The sequence below is a fragment of the Hemitrygon akajei genome, chromosome 4 (assembly GCF_048418815.1).
Source record: "Hemitrygon akajei chromosome 4, sHemAka1.3, whole genome shotgun sequence".
In the NCBI taxonomy this organism is placed as follows: Eukaryota; Metazoa; Chordata; class Chondrichthyes; order Myliobatiformes; family Dasyatidae; genus Hemitrygon; species Hemitrygon akajei.
In genome coordinates, this window is record NC_133127.1 from 96,310,392 (window position 1) to 96,328,865 (window position 18,474).

Consider the following 18,474-nt stretch of genomic DNA (forward strand, 5'->3'; position numbering starts at 1 on the left):
GCATGAACATTCAACTCACAGACCTCCATTGATAACCCTGCCCCCCCTTACCCCCTCCCTATCTATAATTTTAGTCTGGTTCTCTTTCTCTTTCTTTTTTCCCCCCTCACTATAATCTCCCCCAGCCCTACTTTCTTTCTCTTTTACTTCCCATAATTCTCCACCTTCCCCCTAGCCTATTTCCCTCCAGCCTATCACTTCCCAGCTCTCTACTTCATCCCTCCCCCCACTTCTTATCCCCCCTCGACCATCCCATGTTACTTCACTCCTGATGAAGGGTTTCGGCCCGAAACGTCGTCACTACCTCCTCCCATAGATGCTGCCTGGCCTGCTGAGTTCTGCCAGCATTTTGTGTATTTATACAATTCCACATGGAATTGATGACATTTTTTTTTACCTTGTACGTATGTGTCAGGAAGTTCAGAATTCCTAAGCAAATACAAAAGTGCTAAGGTTATAGACCAGCTTTTGCCCCAGACTCAAATATTCTATGTAGGGCAAATTGCCTGCTGAACCTACACTAGCTAAAGTGAGTCCTGACGAAGGGTCTCAGCCCGAAACGTCGACAGTGCTTCTCCTTATCGATGCTGCCTGGCCTACTGTGTTCCACCAGCATTTTGTGTGTGTTACTAGGTAAAGCTTATAGTTTGAAGTGTGTGTGTTTTAATGCTAGGAGTATTACTGTATAGGTGAAGATGATGAACTCATGCCGTGTATCAGTACATGAAAATATGATGTTGTAGGTATTGCAGAGACTTGGTTGAGAGAGGGACAAGAATGAGCATTTAGGAGAGTCAGCGGGAGACGCTCATGGAGTGAGTACTGTTTTAGATTCGCTCCATAACCTTTACTTTTTTTAACCTTTGATCACCCTTATTCAACTTATTTTTACCTACACCAAAAAAGATTCTTGCTATTTTTTTTGGACTTATCGTTAAGAATTTATTGTGAATTTTTGAAGATATGTACTCAGAAATGTCTCTTAGATCTAAAGGACGAGAACCTGGGCGGAACCCGAACGGTAATGGAAAGAAGCAAGCTCATCCGCAACGCACTGAGTTAACTTACGAATTGCTATTGGAGGTTTTGGATAAAAAATTTGATGAACAACAACAAATTTTTAAACAAGATATAAAGGCTTTTCAAGATTATATGGATAAGAAGGATTCAGTAATTAACCAGCAGCAAGTTCTTATCGCATCTCTGCAAGAAGACGCTCGGAAACGAGATTTGATAATTGAAAAATTGCAACAGGACTTACTTTCGACCACTAAACTGGTGGAAACACTTAAAGCCAAGAGTGTCGACTTTGAGAATCGGTCCAGAAGACAGAACCTACGTATACTTGGTCTTCCAGAAGGTATCGAACAAGGTGACCCCATGAGGTACTTTGCTCAACTTTTAAAGGATGCGTTCCCGTCTGTATTTCCAGATAACCCGCCGTTACTTGATCGCGCGCATAGAATTATGCGTCGATCACCGAGTGCTTCAGCTAAACCTTCGGTTGTAATTGTCCGGTTTCATTACGTATATGTTAAAGAGCAACTTATTCGTGTGGCTCGGCGTGTAGGAATGGTTAAATTTCAAGATCACAATTTCCGTTTAGTAGAAGATTTTAGTCCTGAAGTAATGAAGGCAAGGCTTCTTTTTAAACCGCTGTAACGTTCTCGCTTTGGTGTAATGGAACGCCAAACTAAACGTCGAGTTAAACCGTAGTCAATGAAAACAAGGTCGCAATAAGATTAACCATTTACTGTTCACTCTTCACATTAATGTATGGTGAAAACTGTTGATAAAACAATACAAGATTGGTACAGTGTTTGTTTCCTTCTAAATATCACATTTACATCGTGAATACTTGCAAAGGTAAAACTACAATAACTACATTACATTGAAGTGCAGCATACAGTCAGAATCTACCTGCTCCATTGACTGCTTTAAATACACTTCAACACAAACTATCCCGACTCTTTAACTAACGAAAACATAAACCTTATTGACCGTCGTTACTTTTAACAGAATTGGCGTTAACATTTTAATTCAACATATCAATTATCTCATGACTTACAGCGTTGCTTTCACTGTGTCTTTGGTGCGTAGAGAACAAACTGCTCGCGCTGTGGCGCCACATGTGAGCACCCCCCACCCTTGCGTTTATCCCGAACCAGTATTTTCCCACAAGACGCGGCGAAACCGGATGTGAAGTCATCACAGCCGCGATATATTACAGACAAATGAATTTACTTAAACAATCCTAACTTTAACTAAAAAATGCTAACAAATTACTAAGCGAAAATATTATAAACTAAATAACTGCCATAAAGGCAGCACACTCCCCGCTTGATCTTCGTAAGGTCACAATGAACATAATACAAAACTTCAGTCTCTAAATTAGTCATTAGGTAGAAGTAGAATGACTTCTGTAACTGGCCTTTGGTAAGTTTTCACATCGCCTTGGTCGGTAGTTTTCAACTCGACTTTCCTGACATGTCCATCTCGACTAGGGAATGTGGCAGTGATTCTGGCCATTGGCCAGCTGTTGCGGGCGATTTGCTTGTGCCTGAGCAGGACTAAATCTCCAACTTGAAGGTTCCTGCGGGGTTCTGTCCACTTTTGTCTGTGTTGCAACAAAGGTAGATATTCCTGTCTCCAACGAGACCAGAATCCATTTGCCAGGGCCTGGACCTATCTCCATTGCTTTGTGTACAGATCCTTATCGGAGAAGTCCCCTGGTGGAGGGGCAGCTCCTGCCTTCTGCGTAAGGAGCATTGATGGCGAGAGTATGAAGGGGTTTTCCGGGTCAGAAGACACGGGTAGGAGTGGTCGTGCATTTATAATGGCTGTGACCTCTGCCATCAGTGTGCACAGTACCTCATGGGTCAATCGGGTGCGTTGCTGCAGAAACATTGAATCAAGAATTCTTCTGGCGATACCAATCATCCGCACCCATGCACCTCCCATGTGAGAGGCGTGTGGTGTGTTGAACTCCCAGTTGCATCCCTGCTGGCTGAGGTATTTTTGCACCGTTTTGTCCATCCCCAGCTCCTTAGATGCTCCAACGAAATTCGTACCGCAATCAGACCTTAACTGTTTTGCAGGGCCTCTTAGCGCAAAGAAGCGCCTGAGAGCGTTAATGCAGCTGGATGCATCCAAAGATTCGATGACCTCAATGTGTACCGCTCTTGAACTCATGCAGCTAAACATGATGGCCCACCGCTTGCTCTCTGCTTGTCCTCCTCTGGTGCGTCTCGTAGTGATAGTCCAGGGACCAAATACATTGAGCCCCACATATGTAAAAGGAGGACAGACCTCGAGGCGTTCTGGTGGGAGGTCCGCCATACGTCGAGCTTCCAACTTGCCTCGCAGTTTCCTGCAGGTTACACATTTATGAAGTACTGAATTGATCAGTGTTTTACCTCCCAAGATCCACAGTCCCACTGCCCTTATTGCTCCTTCCGTCAGGTGACGGCCCTGATGCCTTACCTGTTCATGGTGATGGCGAGTGAGCAGTAAGGACACATGGCTGTCTTTGGGCACGATTACTGGGCTCTTTTCTACAGCTAGAAGTTGGGAGTGGATTAGCCGGCCTCCGATGCAGATGATATCGTTCTTCAGGATCGGGCTGAATTTCCTCAAGGGGCTGTCCTTTGGTATTGGTTTATTAACTTGGAGAGCTGAAAACTCCCCTGCGAAAGTCGCTCTTTGAGTTGCTTTAAAGATGACGTCCTTTGCCTGGGCCAATTCGTCCACAGCGCGAGGTAAGTTACATTTGTGCCGTCCCCTACATTTACTATTTCGGGATGAATGTTTGTGTGATCTGGCCATGTGAATGAGGAATGCAAGTCCTCTCACTAAAGAATGCAAAGTGGAGAACCGCTGAAAGCGTTCATTAGTACGTGTCGATTCTTCGAGGTAGGTGGCTCCTGTTTGTATTTGCGGGCGAATTTCCGAGTCTCTTTCGGGTTCGATCAGTTCAAATGTCTCGCTCATTTGAGTCTTTTCCGTTGGTGGCTGATACAAAAAGGGGGGTCCAGTGAACCAGGATGTCTGAGCCAGGCGGGATGCAGGTAAGGATCTCAATGCATGGTCTGCAGAGTTATCCTCGGTACGTACATAATGCCATTGTTCGGGCTTTGAAGACAGGTGGATACGTTGAACTCTATTATGAACGTACACGTAGAAGCGTTTTGATTCGTTATAAATATACCCAAGCACTACTTTGCTATCTGTGTAGAACTTGACCTCGTCCAGCTCTAGGTCTAGCTCGTCCTGAATAAGCTCTGCTATTTCCACAGCTGCGCACAGTTCAAGCCTTGGAATTGTCGGCTCGGACTGGGGAGTGAGCTTCGCCTTACCGGTTACAAATCCTACTTCGACTTGACCACCCTGCTTGATCACTTTCAAGTAAGCCACAGCACCGATGGCTTTGGTAGACGCGTCCGAAAAAACACACAATTCTCTGTGTGCTGCCGCGGTAGGTGAGGTCGCAGTGTACCTACGTTGGATATGAAGCTGTTTTAGGTCTTGAAGTGAATCTCTCCAAGCCTCCCATTTACTTAGCTTGTCTTCTGGTAAGGGAGTATCCCAGTCGGAGAGCTCAAAGTTAAGTTCTCTGAGAAGGGCTCTTACCTGGATCGTAACTGGTGCCAGTAGACCCAAGGGATCAAAAGCACTGTTGACAGTGGAGAGAACTCCACGGTGGGTAAATGGCTTGATCACGGTCGGCACGGAGAAGGTGAATGAGTCAGTTGTAATCTCCCAGAGGAGACCCAAGCTCCTTTGCGTGGGTATGGTTTCTCCATCTAAATCTAGGTCTTTGATTGCCGGAGCACAGCCATCGTGTGGAAAGGCCTCCATTACTGCCTGACAGTTTGATGCGAACTTATGTAAGCGGAGGTTTGACTCGGCAAGTGAGGCTTGTGTACGTCGGAGCAGATCGATTGCTTCGTCTTCTTTCTGTAGTGATATCAAGCCATCGTCGACATAGAAGTGTCTTTCTTCAAACTGAACGGTGTCGTCGCCGTGCTCCTGTGCGCCCTCCCTGATGGCTCCGCAGCCCATAGATGGCCACAGCAGGTGATGGACTATTGCCAAAAACGTGGACTTTCATCCGGTACTCGATGACTTCCTTGGTAATGTCATTGTCCTTGTACCATAAGAAATGGAGGAAATCGCGATAGTCCTCCTTTACTAAGAAACAATGGAACATCTGCTGGATGTCCGCTAAGATTGCGACCTTCTCCTTCCGGAAGCGTAGCAGGACCCCGAAAAGGGTATTGTTTAAGTCGGGGCCTGTAAGGAGGACGTCGTTAAGGGAGATGCCAGCGCACTGAGCACTGGAGTCAAAGACCACCCTGATCTGATTGGGCTTTTGTGGGTGGTAAACCCCAAACATTGGGAGGGACCAGCACTCCTCACCTTCTCTCAGTGGCGGTGCTACTTCAGCATGTCCATTAGCGAAGATCTTCTCCATAAATGCTACATATTGTTGCTGCATCTCAGGTTTCCTTTTCAGGGTTTTTTGCAAGGACGTGAACCGCTTGACTGCCTGCTCTTTGTTGTTTGGCAAGCGCTGGCGTGGTTCCCTGAAAGGTAGTGGGGCAACCCAATTATTTGCTTCATCTCTGAAGACCTCGGTGTCCATTATTTCTAAGAAAATGACGTCTTGAGCTGATGGAGCAAGTTTATTATCATGCTCAGTTTGAGCAAAGACTGACTGTCCCAGCGTCTTGTCGGTTACTTTGCGCTTGTTAAAGCCTCGTCGTGCTTCCTTAATACACATGAGACTTGTGCGGGGTTGAAAAATTGAATGGCGGCCACTCTCTAGCACATTGGTCTTGAGTGTGTTAACTGTTGGTTTGTGTACGTTGCCGAGACACACCTCTCCTATCACCACCCAGCCCAGATCCAGGCGTTGCGCAAAGGGGGCGTCGTGTGGTCCGTTGACTACATCTCTTCCTAATAGCAGGAGTATTTCTGCTCTTGGATCCAGTTCTGGGATGTGTTTGGCGATGTGGCTGGTGTAGCACCGCACTTGGCGTCGGGATCTCAGCGCGGTTATTCAAGATTTCATTGCACTCTAAGAGTGGAGGGAGACAGATGACGACTTTACCATCCAGGGACTCGATTTGGAAGCCTTCAGCCTTCCTTCCGTAAGTTTCCACGCTGCCTGAACAAGTTCTAAGGTAGTATGGGAGCTGCTCACTCTCAATGTTGAACAAGTTAAAGAACTCTGGACTGACTAGCGAGCAATTGCTCTGATCATCCAGAATTACGTAGGCTTTGATGGCCTTGTCTTTGGCTCCCTTAGGGTACACCTTAGTGAGACAGATCTTTGAACAAGAACGGCTTGACTGAGCTTGACCGCAAACTTCTGTACAGCTCGAGCTGACAACAGTTGTCCTGGAGTGAGCTTCTCCCTTCCCGCCGTCCTGTTGTGAGGGTGAAGGAGCGTTGTCGGTTCGTGGTAACGGGCCGGGATGCATGGCCCCATCGTGATTAGTGCTATTACATTCCGGGCACTTCACAGCAATCGTACACTCTCTAGCAAGGTGAGAGGTTGAGGAACAGCATTTAAAACATATTCTTTTCTCCTTGAGAAGGGCCATCCTCTCTTCAAGGGGTTTTTCCCTAAATGTTCTGCATTTCTTGAGGGGGTGGGGTTTGTTATGCAATGGACAATTCTTGCTAGGGTCGTTGTTAGTTGTAAAGACTTCAGTCTTAAGCGCTGAGACTGGCTTAATAATGTTGAAATTATTCAGAGAGGATTTATCTGGCTTGGTGTAAATTGTACTGCTTCCTGGACCTATGAGGCTAGGATCATTTCGCTTCTTCGCCTCCTTGCACACAAACCTAGTGAAATACTCGAAGGGAGGAAATTGACCTCTGTGTTCTTCCTTGTACTCTGAGGCAACGGACAACCACCTGTCCTGCAGCCCAAATGGAAGTTTGTCCACGATTTGTCTAATCCCGGTTGGAGTGTCTAGGTATACTAGACCAGCTGAGTAGCCATCTTCTTTGGCGCCTTGAATCTCCATAAGTAAATCTCCGAATTCTCTTAGCTTAGTGTGGTCCTTGGCTGACACCTTAGGAAAATTTCCCAAACGTTGGCATAGTGCCGCTTCAATAATTTCGGGGGCTCCATAGCCCTCCTGAAGTCTCTCCCATGCTTTCTTCAATGCTAGCTCGGGTTTGTTGATGTACACTGAACGTATGCGTCTCACCTGTTCGCATGATTCTTTTCCCAGCCATTTTGCCATAAGATCCAACTTCTGGGTTGCTCTGAGCTGGACTCCGTTGATAGCGTTGGTGAATGTGGACTCCATGCACGGTAATTTTCAGGTTTATCGTCGAACTGGTATAGTCCTGAAGTGACGAGATCCCGTTGTGCTAAATACCATGCTACGGGTTCGGCTGCAAGTGGCATGCGGGCTGAGGGAACATGTCGGCGGTTATACGACTGAGGGCGTACATCTGTTATGGAATTTGCTATTCTGGACTCGGTCTTTGCCTCTCTTCTCCCCAAATCTGGTAAGTTTGGTGTCGAGAAGTGCTTGTCGTGAGCCCTTTCATTCCTGGATTCATTGCGGGGTTGCGAGGGTAAATTGTCTTCCTCGGATGGATGTGATGCGGTCGGGCCTCTCTGAGACTCCTCATGAAGTGGGACGTTATGAACTGAGTGTGGAGTGGAAGAACGAGTCTTCCAGCTTATTTGAGATTGGACATAGTCTCTTGTGCGTTCCAACCTGATCTTTTCTGAAGTAGATTTTCCGTCAACCGGATCATGCATTTCTTCAGCATCTTCTATTAACTCTGCTTCCACCCTGGCAGCTGCTGCTTCTCGTTCTAGCTTCAGCACTTTGCCTCTACCCTTTTTCTTTCCAACTCGTTTTCGGCTTCCCTGCCAGCCTCTTCCTTCTGGTTTTCGGCTTCTCTGGCAGCCTTTTTCCTCTTGTTTTCGGCTTTTCTGGCAGCCTCTTCCATTTTTACTTCTACTTCTTGTTTGGCAAAGCACGCTCGCACATTGGCGGCTTCTGCTTTAGCTCTTGCTTGGATGGCCTTACTTGATGCGCTACTGCCCCTGTCGCAGGATGGCAACAACTTTGGCAACGACTTGATGCTGGACCGAGTTGACATTGCTGCACTTGAAACACCTGATAATGCTGCTTTTTCACGGTAACGTTCTCGCTCGGGTGTAACGTAACGCCGAGTTAAAGGTCGAGATAAACCGTAGTCAATGAAAACAAGGTCGCAGTAAGATTAACCATTTACAGTTCACTCTTCACATTAATGTATGGTGAAAACTGTTGATAAAACAATACAAGATTGGTACAGTGTTTGTTTCCTTCTAAATATCGCATTTACATCATGAATACTTGCAAAGGTAAAACTACAATAACTACATTACATTAAAGTGCAGCATACAGTCAGAATCTACCTGCTCCATTGACTGCTTTAAATACACTTCAACACAAACTATCCCGACTCTTTAACTAACGAAAACATAAACCTTATCGACCGTCGTTACTTTTAACAGAATCGGTGTTAACATTTTAATTCAACATATCGATTATCTCATGACTTATAGCGTTACTTTCACTGTGTCTTTGGTGCATAGAGAACAAATTGCTCGCGCTGTGGCGCCACATGTGAGCGCCCCCCACCCTTGCGTTTATCCCGAACCGGTATTTTCCCACAAGACGTGGCGAACCCAGATGTGACGTCATCGCAGCCGCGATATATTACAGACAAATGAATTTACTTAAACGATCCTAACTTTAACTAAAAAATGCTAACAAATTACTAATCGAAAATATTATAAACTAAATAACTGCCATAAAGGCAGCACAACCGCTGATGTCTGAATGTCATGAGAAAAATTTTAAACCAGCGCTCTTATACCCTGCGAAGCTCAGAATCTCCCCGCCGAACACTCCTCGCCGGGTTTTTCTTTCTACATTTGAAGCGAGAAGTTTTCTGAACGAGAACTTCCCTACTGCGACGGTCTCTCATGCCGAATGAATGAGTGATTTTGATCGTGTAAGATGGTTTTTGATCCCCCAAACCAGATTTTGTTTCTGGTTGTTGGTGTAGGTTTACTCTATACTTTATGCTCAAGTTAAAGTGTTCTTTCGACATATTAATCGTTTTGTTTTACACACTTTAACCATTATACTGTATCGCTGGCTATTTTCTGTTCCTTCGGAGGTGTATTTTTAACCCTTCGAAGGTGAATACGTTTTTACTAAGATGGTTTTTTGAAAAAACATTTTTGGTGTTTTTTTAAGATGGTGCTATTTTTTTCTCTTGTCTTCTTCCTATAATGTATCGCTTATCACAGTTTAAATATTTTTTGGTTTGTTTGGGTTTTAACCGGATTGATAAGTTTTTAGTGATTATATTTTCTTCGTTTTTTTTCTACTACCAATTATATTAAGAAGTCTGGTTTTAGTATAGTGATTATAATTTTTAAAGTTTGGGTGGATTTTTTAAAATCAAAATCTTTTTCGTATATCGTACATCCTTTATATACGGAGTGCTCTTCCGCTGATATGGGAGTAGTGTTAGTTTCATTCTTTTTCCCAGCCTTTTTTTGTTCTGGTTTTTTTTCTCTTCCTTGAGTGGGAGGGGGGTGGTCTTTTTTCTAATTCTATATTTCTTTTACCAGTTTTTAAAAGTTTTTCCATTTGGGTTGATTTTGAACTACAAATATGTCTGCGATGTCGTCACTTCCGGGTCCGCTTTTTATTTTTGTTCCTCTTCCGGGTGCATGAGTTTATAATTTAACCCTTTTTATACCAAAGGATTGATTTTAGAAATATGGCTCAGACCATTAATTTTGTTTCTTGGAATACTAATGGTTTAAACCATCCGATTAAACGAAAGAAGATTTTCAAAGTATTCCAAAGACTTAATGCTCATATCATTTTTGTACAAGAAACTCATGTGAGGAAGGAGGACAACTATCGTTTTTTTAGGTTTTGGCGGAGTCAACGGTATCATTCGAATTCGAATGCCAAAGTAAAGGGGAGTTTCCGTTTTTCTTGACTCCTCTATTGCATTTGTCCAACATGATATCTTTTCGGATCCGAATGGTAGATTTTTGTTAATTACGGGCTTACTTTTTAATAAAAAGGTTGCTATGGTTAATGTTTATGCTCCAAATGTGGATTGTCCTGATTTTTTTAAGTCCTTATTTACTTCTTTACCTAATTTAAATGAATATAAGTTAATAATGGGTGGTGATTTTAATTGTTTAAATCCTTTGATGGACAAATCTATATCTACTCAGACTGTACCCAATAAGTCGGCCACTTGTATCAACTCTTTCTTGACTGATAATGGAATTTTTGATATTTGGAGATTTCGGCATCCTAAGGACAAAGAGTTTTCTTTTTTCTCACATGTTTATCATTCTTATTCGAGAATTGATTATTTTTGTATTGACTCTTGTTTGATTCCTTCGGTAAATGGTTGTTATTATGATAGTATAGCTATTTCTGACCATGCTCCATTAAAACTTTCTATTAAATTTGCGGACACAGTTCGTAATGCTAGACAATGGCGATTTGATTCTACCTTATTGCAAGTTCTGGACTTCATTAAATTTATGAATGAACAGATCGATTTCTTCTTCTCAACCAACTCCACGGAAGATATTTCTTACGGAACACTTTGGGACACTTTTAAAGCATATATACGTGGACAGATTATTTCTTACTCTGTTGGTCTGAGAAAACGCATATAGAAGGAAGCTCTTTTATTGGTTGATAAAATTAAATAGTTTGACAAAAAATATTTGATTACTCCTAGTAAGGAGCTTTACAAACAATGGGTTGAACTTCAAACAGAATATAGTTTATTACTTACATCTTCGATTGAAAATCAACTGATGAAGTCCAGATCTGATTTTTATATACATAGTGATAAATCGGGTAAACTATTAGCTAGTCAATTGAAGAATGCTTTGGTTAAACGTCAAATTACTAAGATCCATCAGCAAAATGGGGATTTGACAATTAACCATGATGAGATAAATAAATCATTTCAAGATTTTTATATTTTATAAGAAGAGGGACGCCTCACGTCTTAATAAGCTGGTAAGGAAGGCGGGCTCTGTCGTGGGCAAAGTACTGGAGAGTTTAACATCGGTAGCTGAGCGAAGGGCGCTGAGTAGGCTACGGTCAATTATGGATAACTCTGAACATCCTCTACATAGCACCATCCAGAGACAGAGAAGCAGTATCAGCGACAGGTTACTATCGTTGCAATGGTCCTCAGACAGGATGAAGAGGTCAATACTCCCCAATGCCATTAGGCTTTACAATTCTACCGCCAGGACTTAAGAACTTTTTAAAAGCTATTATTAATGCTTTTTGAGATAGTGATTTAGATGCATATCATATTTTTTACTGAGTTAAGTATTGTATGTAATTAGTTTTGCTACAACAAGTGTATGGGACATTGGAAAAAAGTTGAATTTCCCCATGGGGATGAATAAAGTATCTATCTATCTATCTATCTATCTATCTATTTCCCTGTATCATTCTGAATTTCCTCAGGATTGTAGTACCATGTGTGATTTTCTTGGGCAATTGAATTTCCCAAGATTATCACCAGATGATCTTTCAATATTGGAAACTCCTATGACTGATGCAGAAATCAAAGGGGTTATTTCCTCCATGAATTCAGGGAAAGTACCTGGTCCGGATGGGTATACAGCAGAATTTTTTAAATGTTTTTCCGCTACTCTCTCTCCTTGGTTATACAGGGTTTTTGAAGAAGCAATTAGATTGGGCAATTTGCCACAATCTTTTTATAGAGCTTCTATTTCTTTAATATTGAAGAAAGATAAAGACCCTACTGATTGTGCATCCTATAGACCAATATCCTTATTGAATGTAGATTCCGAGATTTTTTCCAAGTTACTTGCATCCAGGTTGGAGAAGGTATTACCCCAAATTATTTTGGAGGATCAAACCGGTTTTATTAAAAATCATTATTCTTTTTTTAATGTTAGGAGGTTATTGAATATTGTGTATACTCCTTCACATAATATTTCAGAATGTGTTATTTCATTAGATGCGGAGAAAGCATTTGATAGAGTTGAATGGCCATACTTATTTAATGTGTTGGAGAAGTTTAATTTTAGTCCGATATTCATTTCCTGGATTAAACTGATTTATCATACCCCAGTAGCCTCGGTGTTTACTAATAATCAAAGATCTCCCTTTTTTCGTTTATTTCGGGGCACTAGACAAGGCTGTCCTCTTAGTCCACTATTATTTGATATTGCTTTAGAACCCTTGGCAATTGCTATCAGAGAATCACAGGATATTCTTGGTATTAATCGTGGGACAGATATTCATAAGTTATCTTTGTATGCAGATGATTTATTATTATTTATTTCCAATCCTGAGAAATCCATTCCTGTAGTTTTATCATTGTTGGCTCAATTTAGTGATTTTTCTGGGTATAAGTTAAATCTTAATAAGAGTGAATTGTTTCCTTTAAATGGACAGGTTCCAATTTATGGAAATTTACCTTTTAAATTAGTTAATGACTCTTTTATTTACTTAGGGATTAAAATCACAAAAAACCATAAAGACTTATTTAAGGTTAATTTTGTACCCTTAATTGATCAGATTAAATGCTTGTTTACTAAGTGGTCACCATTATCTTTATCTCTGATAGGTTGGATTAACACTATTAAGATGGTTATTTTACCTAAGTTCTTATATATTTTTCAAGCGGTACCAATTTTTATTCCGAAATCTTTTTTTACTAATGTTGATTCAAAAATTTCCTCATATATTTGGCAGAATAAAAATCCTAGGTTAGGTAAGATATACTTACAGAAGGCAAAGAAGGAAGATGGATTAGCATTGCCTAATTTTTGATTTTTTTATTGGGCAGTTAATATCAGATATTTGATATGTTGGTTGAAAGATTGGGATGGATCTTTTAGCCCTCATTGGGTGAGCCTGGAAATTAAATCGGTACCAGGTTTTGCACTGGGTTCTATTTTGGGGACTTCTCTCCCTTTTGCTCTTTCTAAATTGCCGAAACAAATTGACAACCCGTTAGTTAAACATACTTTTCATATATGGTTTCAATTTCGGAATTTTGTTGGGTTGACTTAGTTTGTTTTAAATATTCCTATTGTATCCAATTGTTTTCTCCACCCTTCAATTATAGACCAAGCTTATTTGGCTTGGTAGACTAAAGGATTACTACGATTTTCTGATTTATTTTTGGATAATTGTTTTATGTCTTTTGAGCAATTATCTAATAAATATAATTTGCCTAGATTTCATTTTTTTAGATATTTACAGATTAGGAATTTTTTAAATACTGTACTTCCTACTTTTCCAAACTTTGTGTCTTCAGGCATTTTGGAGAATTTGTTTGAATTAAACCCCTTTCAGAAAGGGCTTATATCAAAACTTTATAATATAATTATGAAGATACGTTCAGAGCCCCTTTATAAGACAAAAAATGATTGGGAAAGAGAGCTCAACCTTATTATTCCTATTGAGAATTGGGATAAAATTCTTCAATTAGTTAATACATCATCTATATGTGCTAAACATTAATACAGTTTAAGGTAGTACACAGGGCTCATATGTCCAAGGATAAATTGGCTCATTTTTATTCCTATATAAATCCTATTTGTGATAGATGTCAATCTGAAATAGCGTCTTTAACTCATATGTTCTGGTCGTGTCCGCTTTTGAAAAATTATTGGAAAGATATTTTTGATATTATCTCTGCGGTATTGAACATTGATTTACAACCCCATCCTATTACCGCAATTTTTGGTTTACCAATGATGGACTCACTTCATTTATCTTCTTCCGCTTGTTGAATGATTGCATTTCTTACACTAATGGCTAGAAGATCTATTTTGTTGAATTGAAAGGAAATTAATCCTCCTACTGTATTTCATTGGTTTTCTCAAACTATGTTATGTTTAAATTTAGAAAAAATTAGAAGTGGTGTACTTGACACTTCTACTAAATTTGAAAAGATATGGAGACCATTATTCTATAGTTTCATATGATGTAATAGGATCCTGTTCCAGGCCTATTTGATTTTCCAGTTTTGATTTCATATATGTCAAGAGGATCGGAGTTGACAACACTGATGATTTTGTATTTTTGTGAGATACTATAAATAGCCCTTTTTTTCTCTTTTTTATTTTTTCTTTTTTCTCTTTTTTGTTTTTTTCTTCTATTAGTTATTAGATTTTTAGATTAGTTTTTTTGCATAATGATTTTTTTCTTTTTTCCTTTTTCTTATTTCTTTTTATATTATGATACACCTAGGTTTGCCTTGTCTGTATATTGTATCATTTACGATGTGGGAATACTCATTTATACTGTAATCATTGTTCTTGTAATCTTTTATAGTTAGTTGAAATATGTACATTTGTAATCCCATTATCTATGTACCAATTTTATTTTGTTGTTATTAATAATGATAATAAAAAGATGGAAAAAGAAGAATGAGCATTTAATGTCCTGGGGTTTTGATGTTTTAGAAAAGATAGAGAGGGAGGTACAAGAGGAGGGGAGAGTTGCATTACAAATCAGGAACAGTATCACAGCTGCACTCAGCAGGGAGATAATGGAGGGCCGGCTCACTGAATCTATATGGGTAAATTAGTGTAAGGGAAATTCTGAGGGTGTTTGGCAGGAACTGAAGAGAGTTAATTGGGAGCAACTGTTTTTGGACAAGTCCACACCAGCATGTGGAGTGTGTATAAACACCACAAGCACTGTATCTTCCAGACAGAAAGAAGGACAAGGATGGCAAGGTAAGAGAAGCTTGGATGTTGAGACAGGTGATGAATTTGGTCAAGAAGAAAAAAGGAAAATTGTAAAGCTTAGGAAGCTAGAATCATACAGAGCCCTCACGGATTATAAAGGAACCAGAAACTAACTCAAAAAGGGAATTAGGAAAGCCAGGAGGATACATGAAAAGTGTTTGGCAAGTAGGATTAAAGAGAATCCCAGGGAATTGTATCTGTAACAGGAACAAGAGGATAACTTGGGAGAAGCTCGTCCAGGCTTCGTGTCTATGGACTCACTTTAATTCTGAATGCTATTTGCTTACTTCTGTAGTTTGCACTTTTTTTTTCTTGTCTGCACATTAGGTGTTTGACATTTTTTTTTCTGGGTTCTTTTGGGTTTCTTTGCTCTGTGGCTGCCTGTAAGGAGACAAATCACAAGACAGTATAATGTATACATACTTCAATAATAAATGTACTTTGAAGTTTGAAAAGCATTTCTGAAAGCACACACATTGAACCATGAAGTGGATGGGCTACAGCAACAGACGACTATGAACCTACACTCTTTGACCGCTTCATTAGGTACAGGAAGTACCTAATAAGGTCAGCACTCAGCGTACTGTTACGTACCCCGTAACTGGGTCACTTACCAGCAAAGATAGAGAGGTCCGTTGAAGTCTGATGATACTATTTTTAACAGTATTTATTGATAAAAAGACACAAAATAATATCAATGCAAACATACAGATAATATACTTCATCAATACTAACTCTAAAAGCGCGGGTATAATAATAATCAATAAGAAATAGCTCTATTGTTGTCTAGGGGATAATGTATTGTCCGATGGAAATATAAAAGTCACTGTCATTCAAGCTGCAAGGTTTTGGGTTTAAGAGAGACGGTTTAAACTTGCCCAGGTCTTTTATGATGCCAATCCGTTGAGTCCGGGGAGTTGATTTCCCCGTTGTAAGTTAAAAGCCGTTTTCCGTGGTACCAGCCACCAATCCCAGGCAACGGGACTGAACGCACGTGGCCTCCTTCAAATGGCTTCCCGCTATTACGGGATCGCTAGCGTTTCTTCTGGTGCGTCTGAAGGGGCTGTTCTTACAGACCCTCTTTTATCCTGACTCACAGGGTTGAAGATGTCAATCAGGTTGGGGTGATGCAATCTCTTTCTCACCCAGCCCACTTTGCCTGAGGGCGTCCACATAGTATAGTATTTCAATCCACAAATGTGTCTCCAAGAGACAATGGCCATGCCCCGTAGCTTTACATCGCCGGGGAACGAGGCATTCTGCACGTCTCTCTCTCATTTCCTGGGTCCCCTGACCCAACCCAATAGTGATCTTGCGATTCTCACAAAGGAGGGGGCTGCAGGCATAACAGTACATCTGAAGCTGTGTGAGACCTGGGGTGTTAATTTATCTTTAATGTTTAGTTCTCTGTAAATTCTTTGAAAATATCCTCATTAGCTGTAGAGAGGTTAGGAACATTTGGTCCTGCTACTGAAACAGAATGTTTCAAAATGAGAATATTTCCATTACGTTCTGAGGAGGAATGAAAACAGAAAGAAATAGGGTTGAAAGATGGCAGAAGACATTTATATCTAGCAGTTAACAATAAAATGCAGTCAATAGTGTTTGCAGACCAAAGAGGTCATTGTTAAAAGTTTTTCTACATTAGTTCCTTAGTATTCCCTTGTCAGACTTCCCTCTCACAGAGACAATTACTTTGTTATGACAGCTTCTGGGTAAATATCTCCAGATTGCTTCAAAAAGGAAGCTAGTATTGACTGAAGTAGAAATGAGTGCTTTGAACACTTTGTCTCTGAATATTTCCAGCTAATGTGTTGTGATTTACGTTCTGTATATTCCACAGTTAAGCAGCTGCTCAATATATTCTACACAATTTGGCAGTGATGCTCTGTTCATTCAACCATCAACAAGGAACTTGTGAAACAGAAAGCAAGCTGTCCATTTCTATAGATTCCTACGGCTTTCATTAAGTGCACGGAACATACTTGATTTTGGAAGTTACATATGTAACAGCTCAATTTCATTCGTACCTTTAATTCTTTAGTGTACCAGGTAAAGAATACATACTCCGTATTTTAATATATGTCAACAAGGTAGCTGTTAAGGAATTTCTAACATCCAGGCAGACTGGCAACATTGCCGCAAGTCTCATATTACAACAACTTAAATTTAATGAAAAGATTCATGAGAGTAGAGAATATGTACAAATATACTGCTGCTGAAATTATTATGCACATTTCTGTTGCTGTCCTACAAGTTGATGTGATATTTGCATTGTGTGTCACCAACTCCCTTTAACCTGAAGCTTCTGGTCAAGATGGCGTCAGTGAACAACGTTACCTAGGCAACATCTACCATAAAGCTGTTTCTTTAACTTCATTTACATTTAAGATAAAATGTTGTGTTTCCAGTACTGTTGGAGCCTGTGATCTACAATTTAAAGGTGTGTTTTTGGGTTGATTGAGTAATCTGCTGCTCTGCAGTTTCTGAGAAGATTCCAGAAGGGGAGCATACTTGATCGACTCCATTTTTTGCCGATCTCACTGATTAAGGCATCGAGGAAGATTGAAACATTAAGGGGAGCAACTGTCGTCTCAGAGGGAAGGCTTCTGTATTCGAATGGTCTCTCCCTCAATGCTGTCAGAGGATGGTGCAAAAGTTCTGGGTGTGCAGTTTATGGATTGGACTCTTTCAGTTTTATGTTTTTATATTGTGTTTTCACCCGTTCTTTCTTGTGGCCATTTACGCAATTTGGTTTTTTTTTGTGCACGTGTGACGGGGTGGGGTTGGCGTACTTGTTGCTGTTTGTGCAATTTGTTTTTGTTTTGTGCATGCAGGGTGGGGTTGATGTTCTTGTGGCCAATTGTATGATTTGTTTTTTGCACACGGGGTGTGTGATGTTCTTGTTGCCATTTGCACGATTTGTATTTTTTTCATGTGAGTGGGGTGAGGGGGTTTATTTTTTTGTTGCCATTTGCAAGATTTGGCTTTTTTGTGCGTGTGGGACAGTATGAGGTTGAGGTTCTTGTTGCCGTTTCCATAATTTGTTTATTGCACAGGGAGCTGGGATGTTCTTCTTGCTACTTGTGCAATTTGTTTATTTTTGTGCGGGTGAAGCAGGGTCGGGTTTTTGATTTCTTGTTGTCGTTTCCGTGATTTGGTTTTTTGCACATGAGGGTTTAATGTTCTTGTTGCTATTTGTGCAATTTGTTTTTTCTGTGCATTGGGTGGTTATTTGCCTTTTGGACACGGGGATGTTGCTGTTCTTATTGCTGTTTCCGTGACTTGATTTTTTGTGCGGGGGTTGTTAGTGTTCTGTTGATGTACTTCTTGCTGTATGTGCGATTTGTTTTTCTTTGCACATGTGGATTTTGATGTTCTTGTTGCCAATTGTGCGATGTTGGGGTTTTTTTGTGCATGGGGGTGTTGATGTTTTTCTTTTGAATGGCATCCATGGTGTTGGATGTTTCTCGGGGTTGCATACTGCATAATACTTTGATATTCAATGTACCTTGAACTTTCTAGTAGACTGTCTAATTGACTTAGTGAATGGAAGTGGTAATCTGTTAGTGAGACCATACCTGAAGTTGCTAATATGAAATATAGAAGGAATGTCAGAGGTAAAGGTTTTTTTACACATTGAG

The 18,474-nt window shown here is 40.6% G+C and overlaps 1 protein-coding gene across 1 annotated transcript in view; it reads left to right on the forward strand.

Annotated features, from left to right (window-relative positions):
* Window positions 1–18,474, forward strand: part of LOC140726010 (uncharacterized) — a 529,984-nt gene that overhangs the window by 291,243 nt on the left and 220,267 nt on the right. The window contains exon 6 of the mRNA XM_073041909.1: window positions 987–1,385. Within this exon, the coding sequence (XP_072898010.1) occupies window positions 987–1,385 (399 nt within the window). The remainder of the gene's footprint in view (window positions 1–986; window positions 1,386–18,474) is intronic.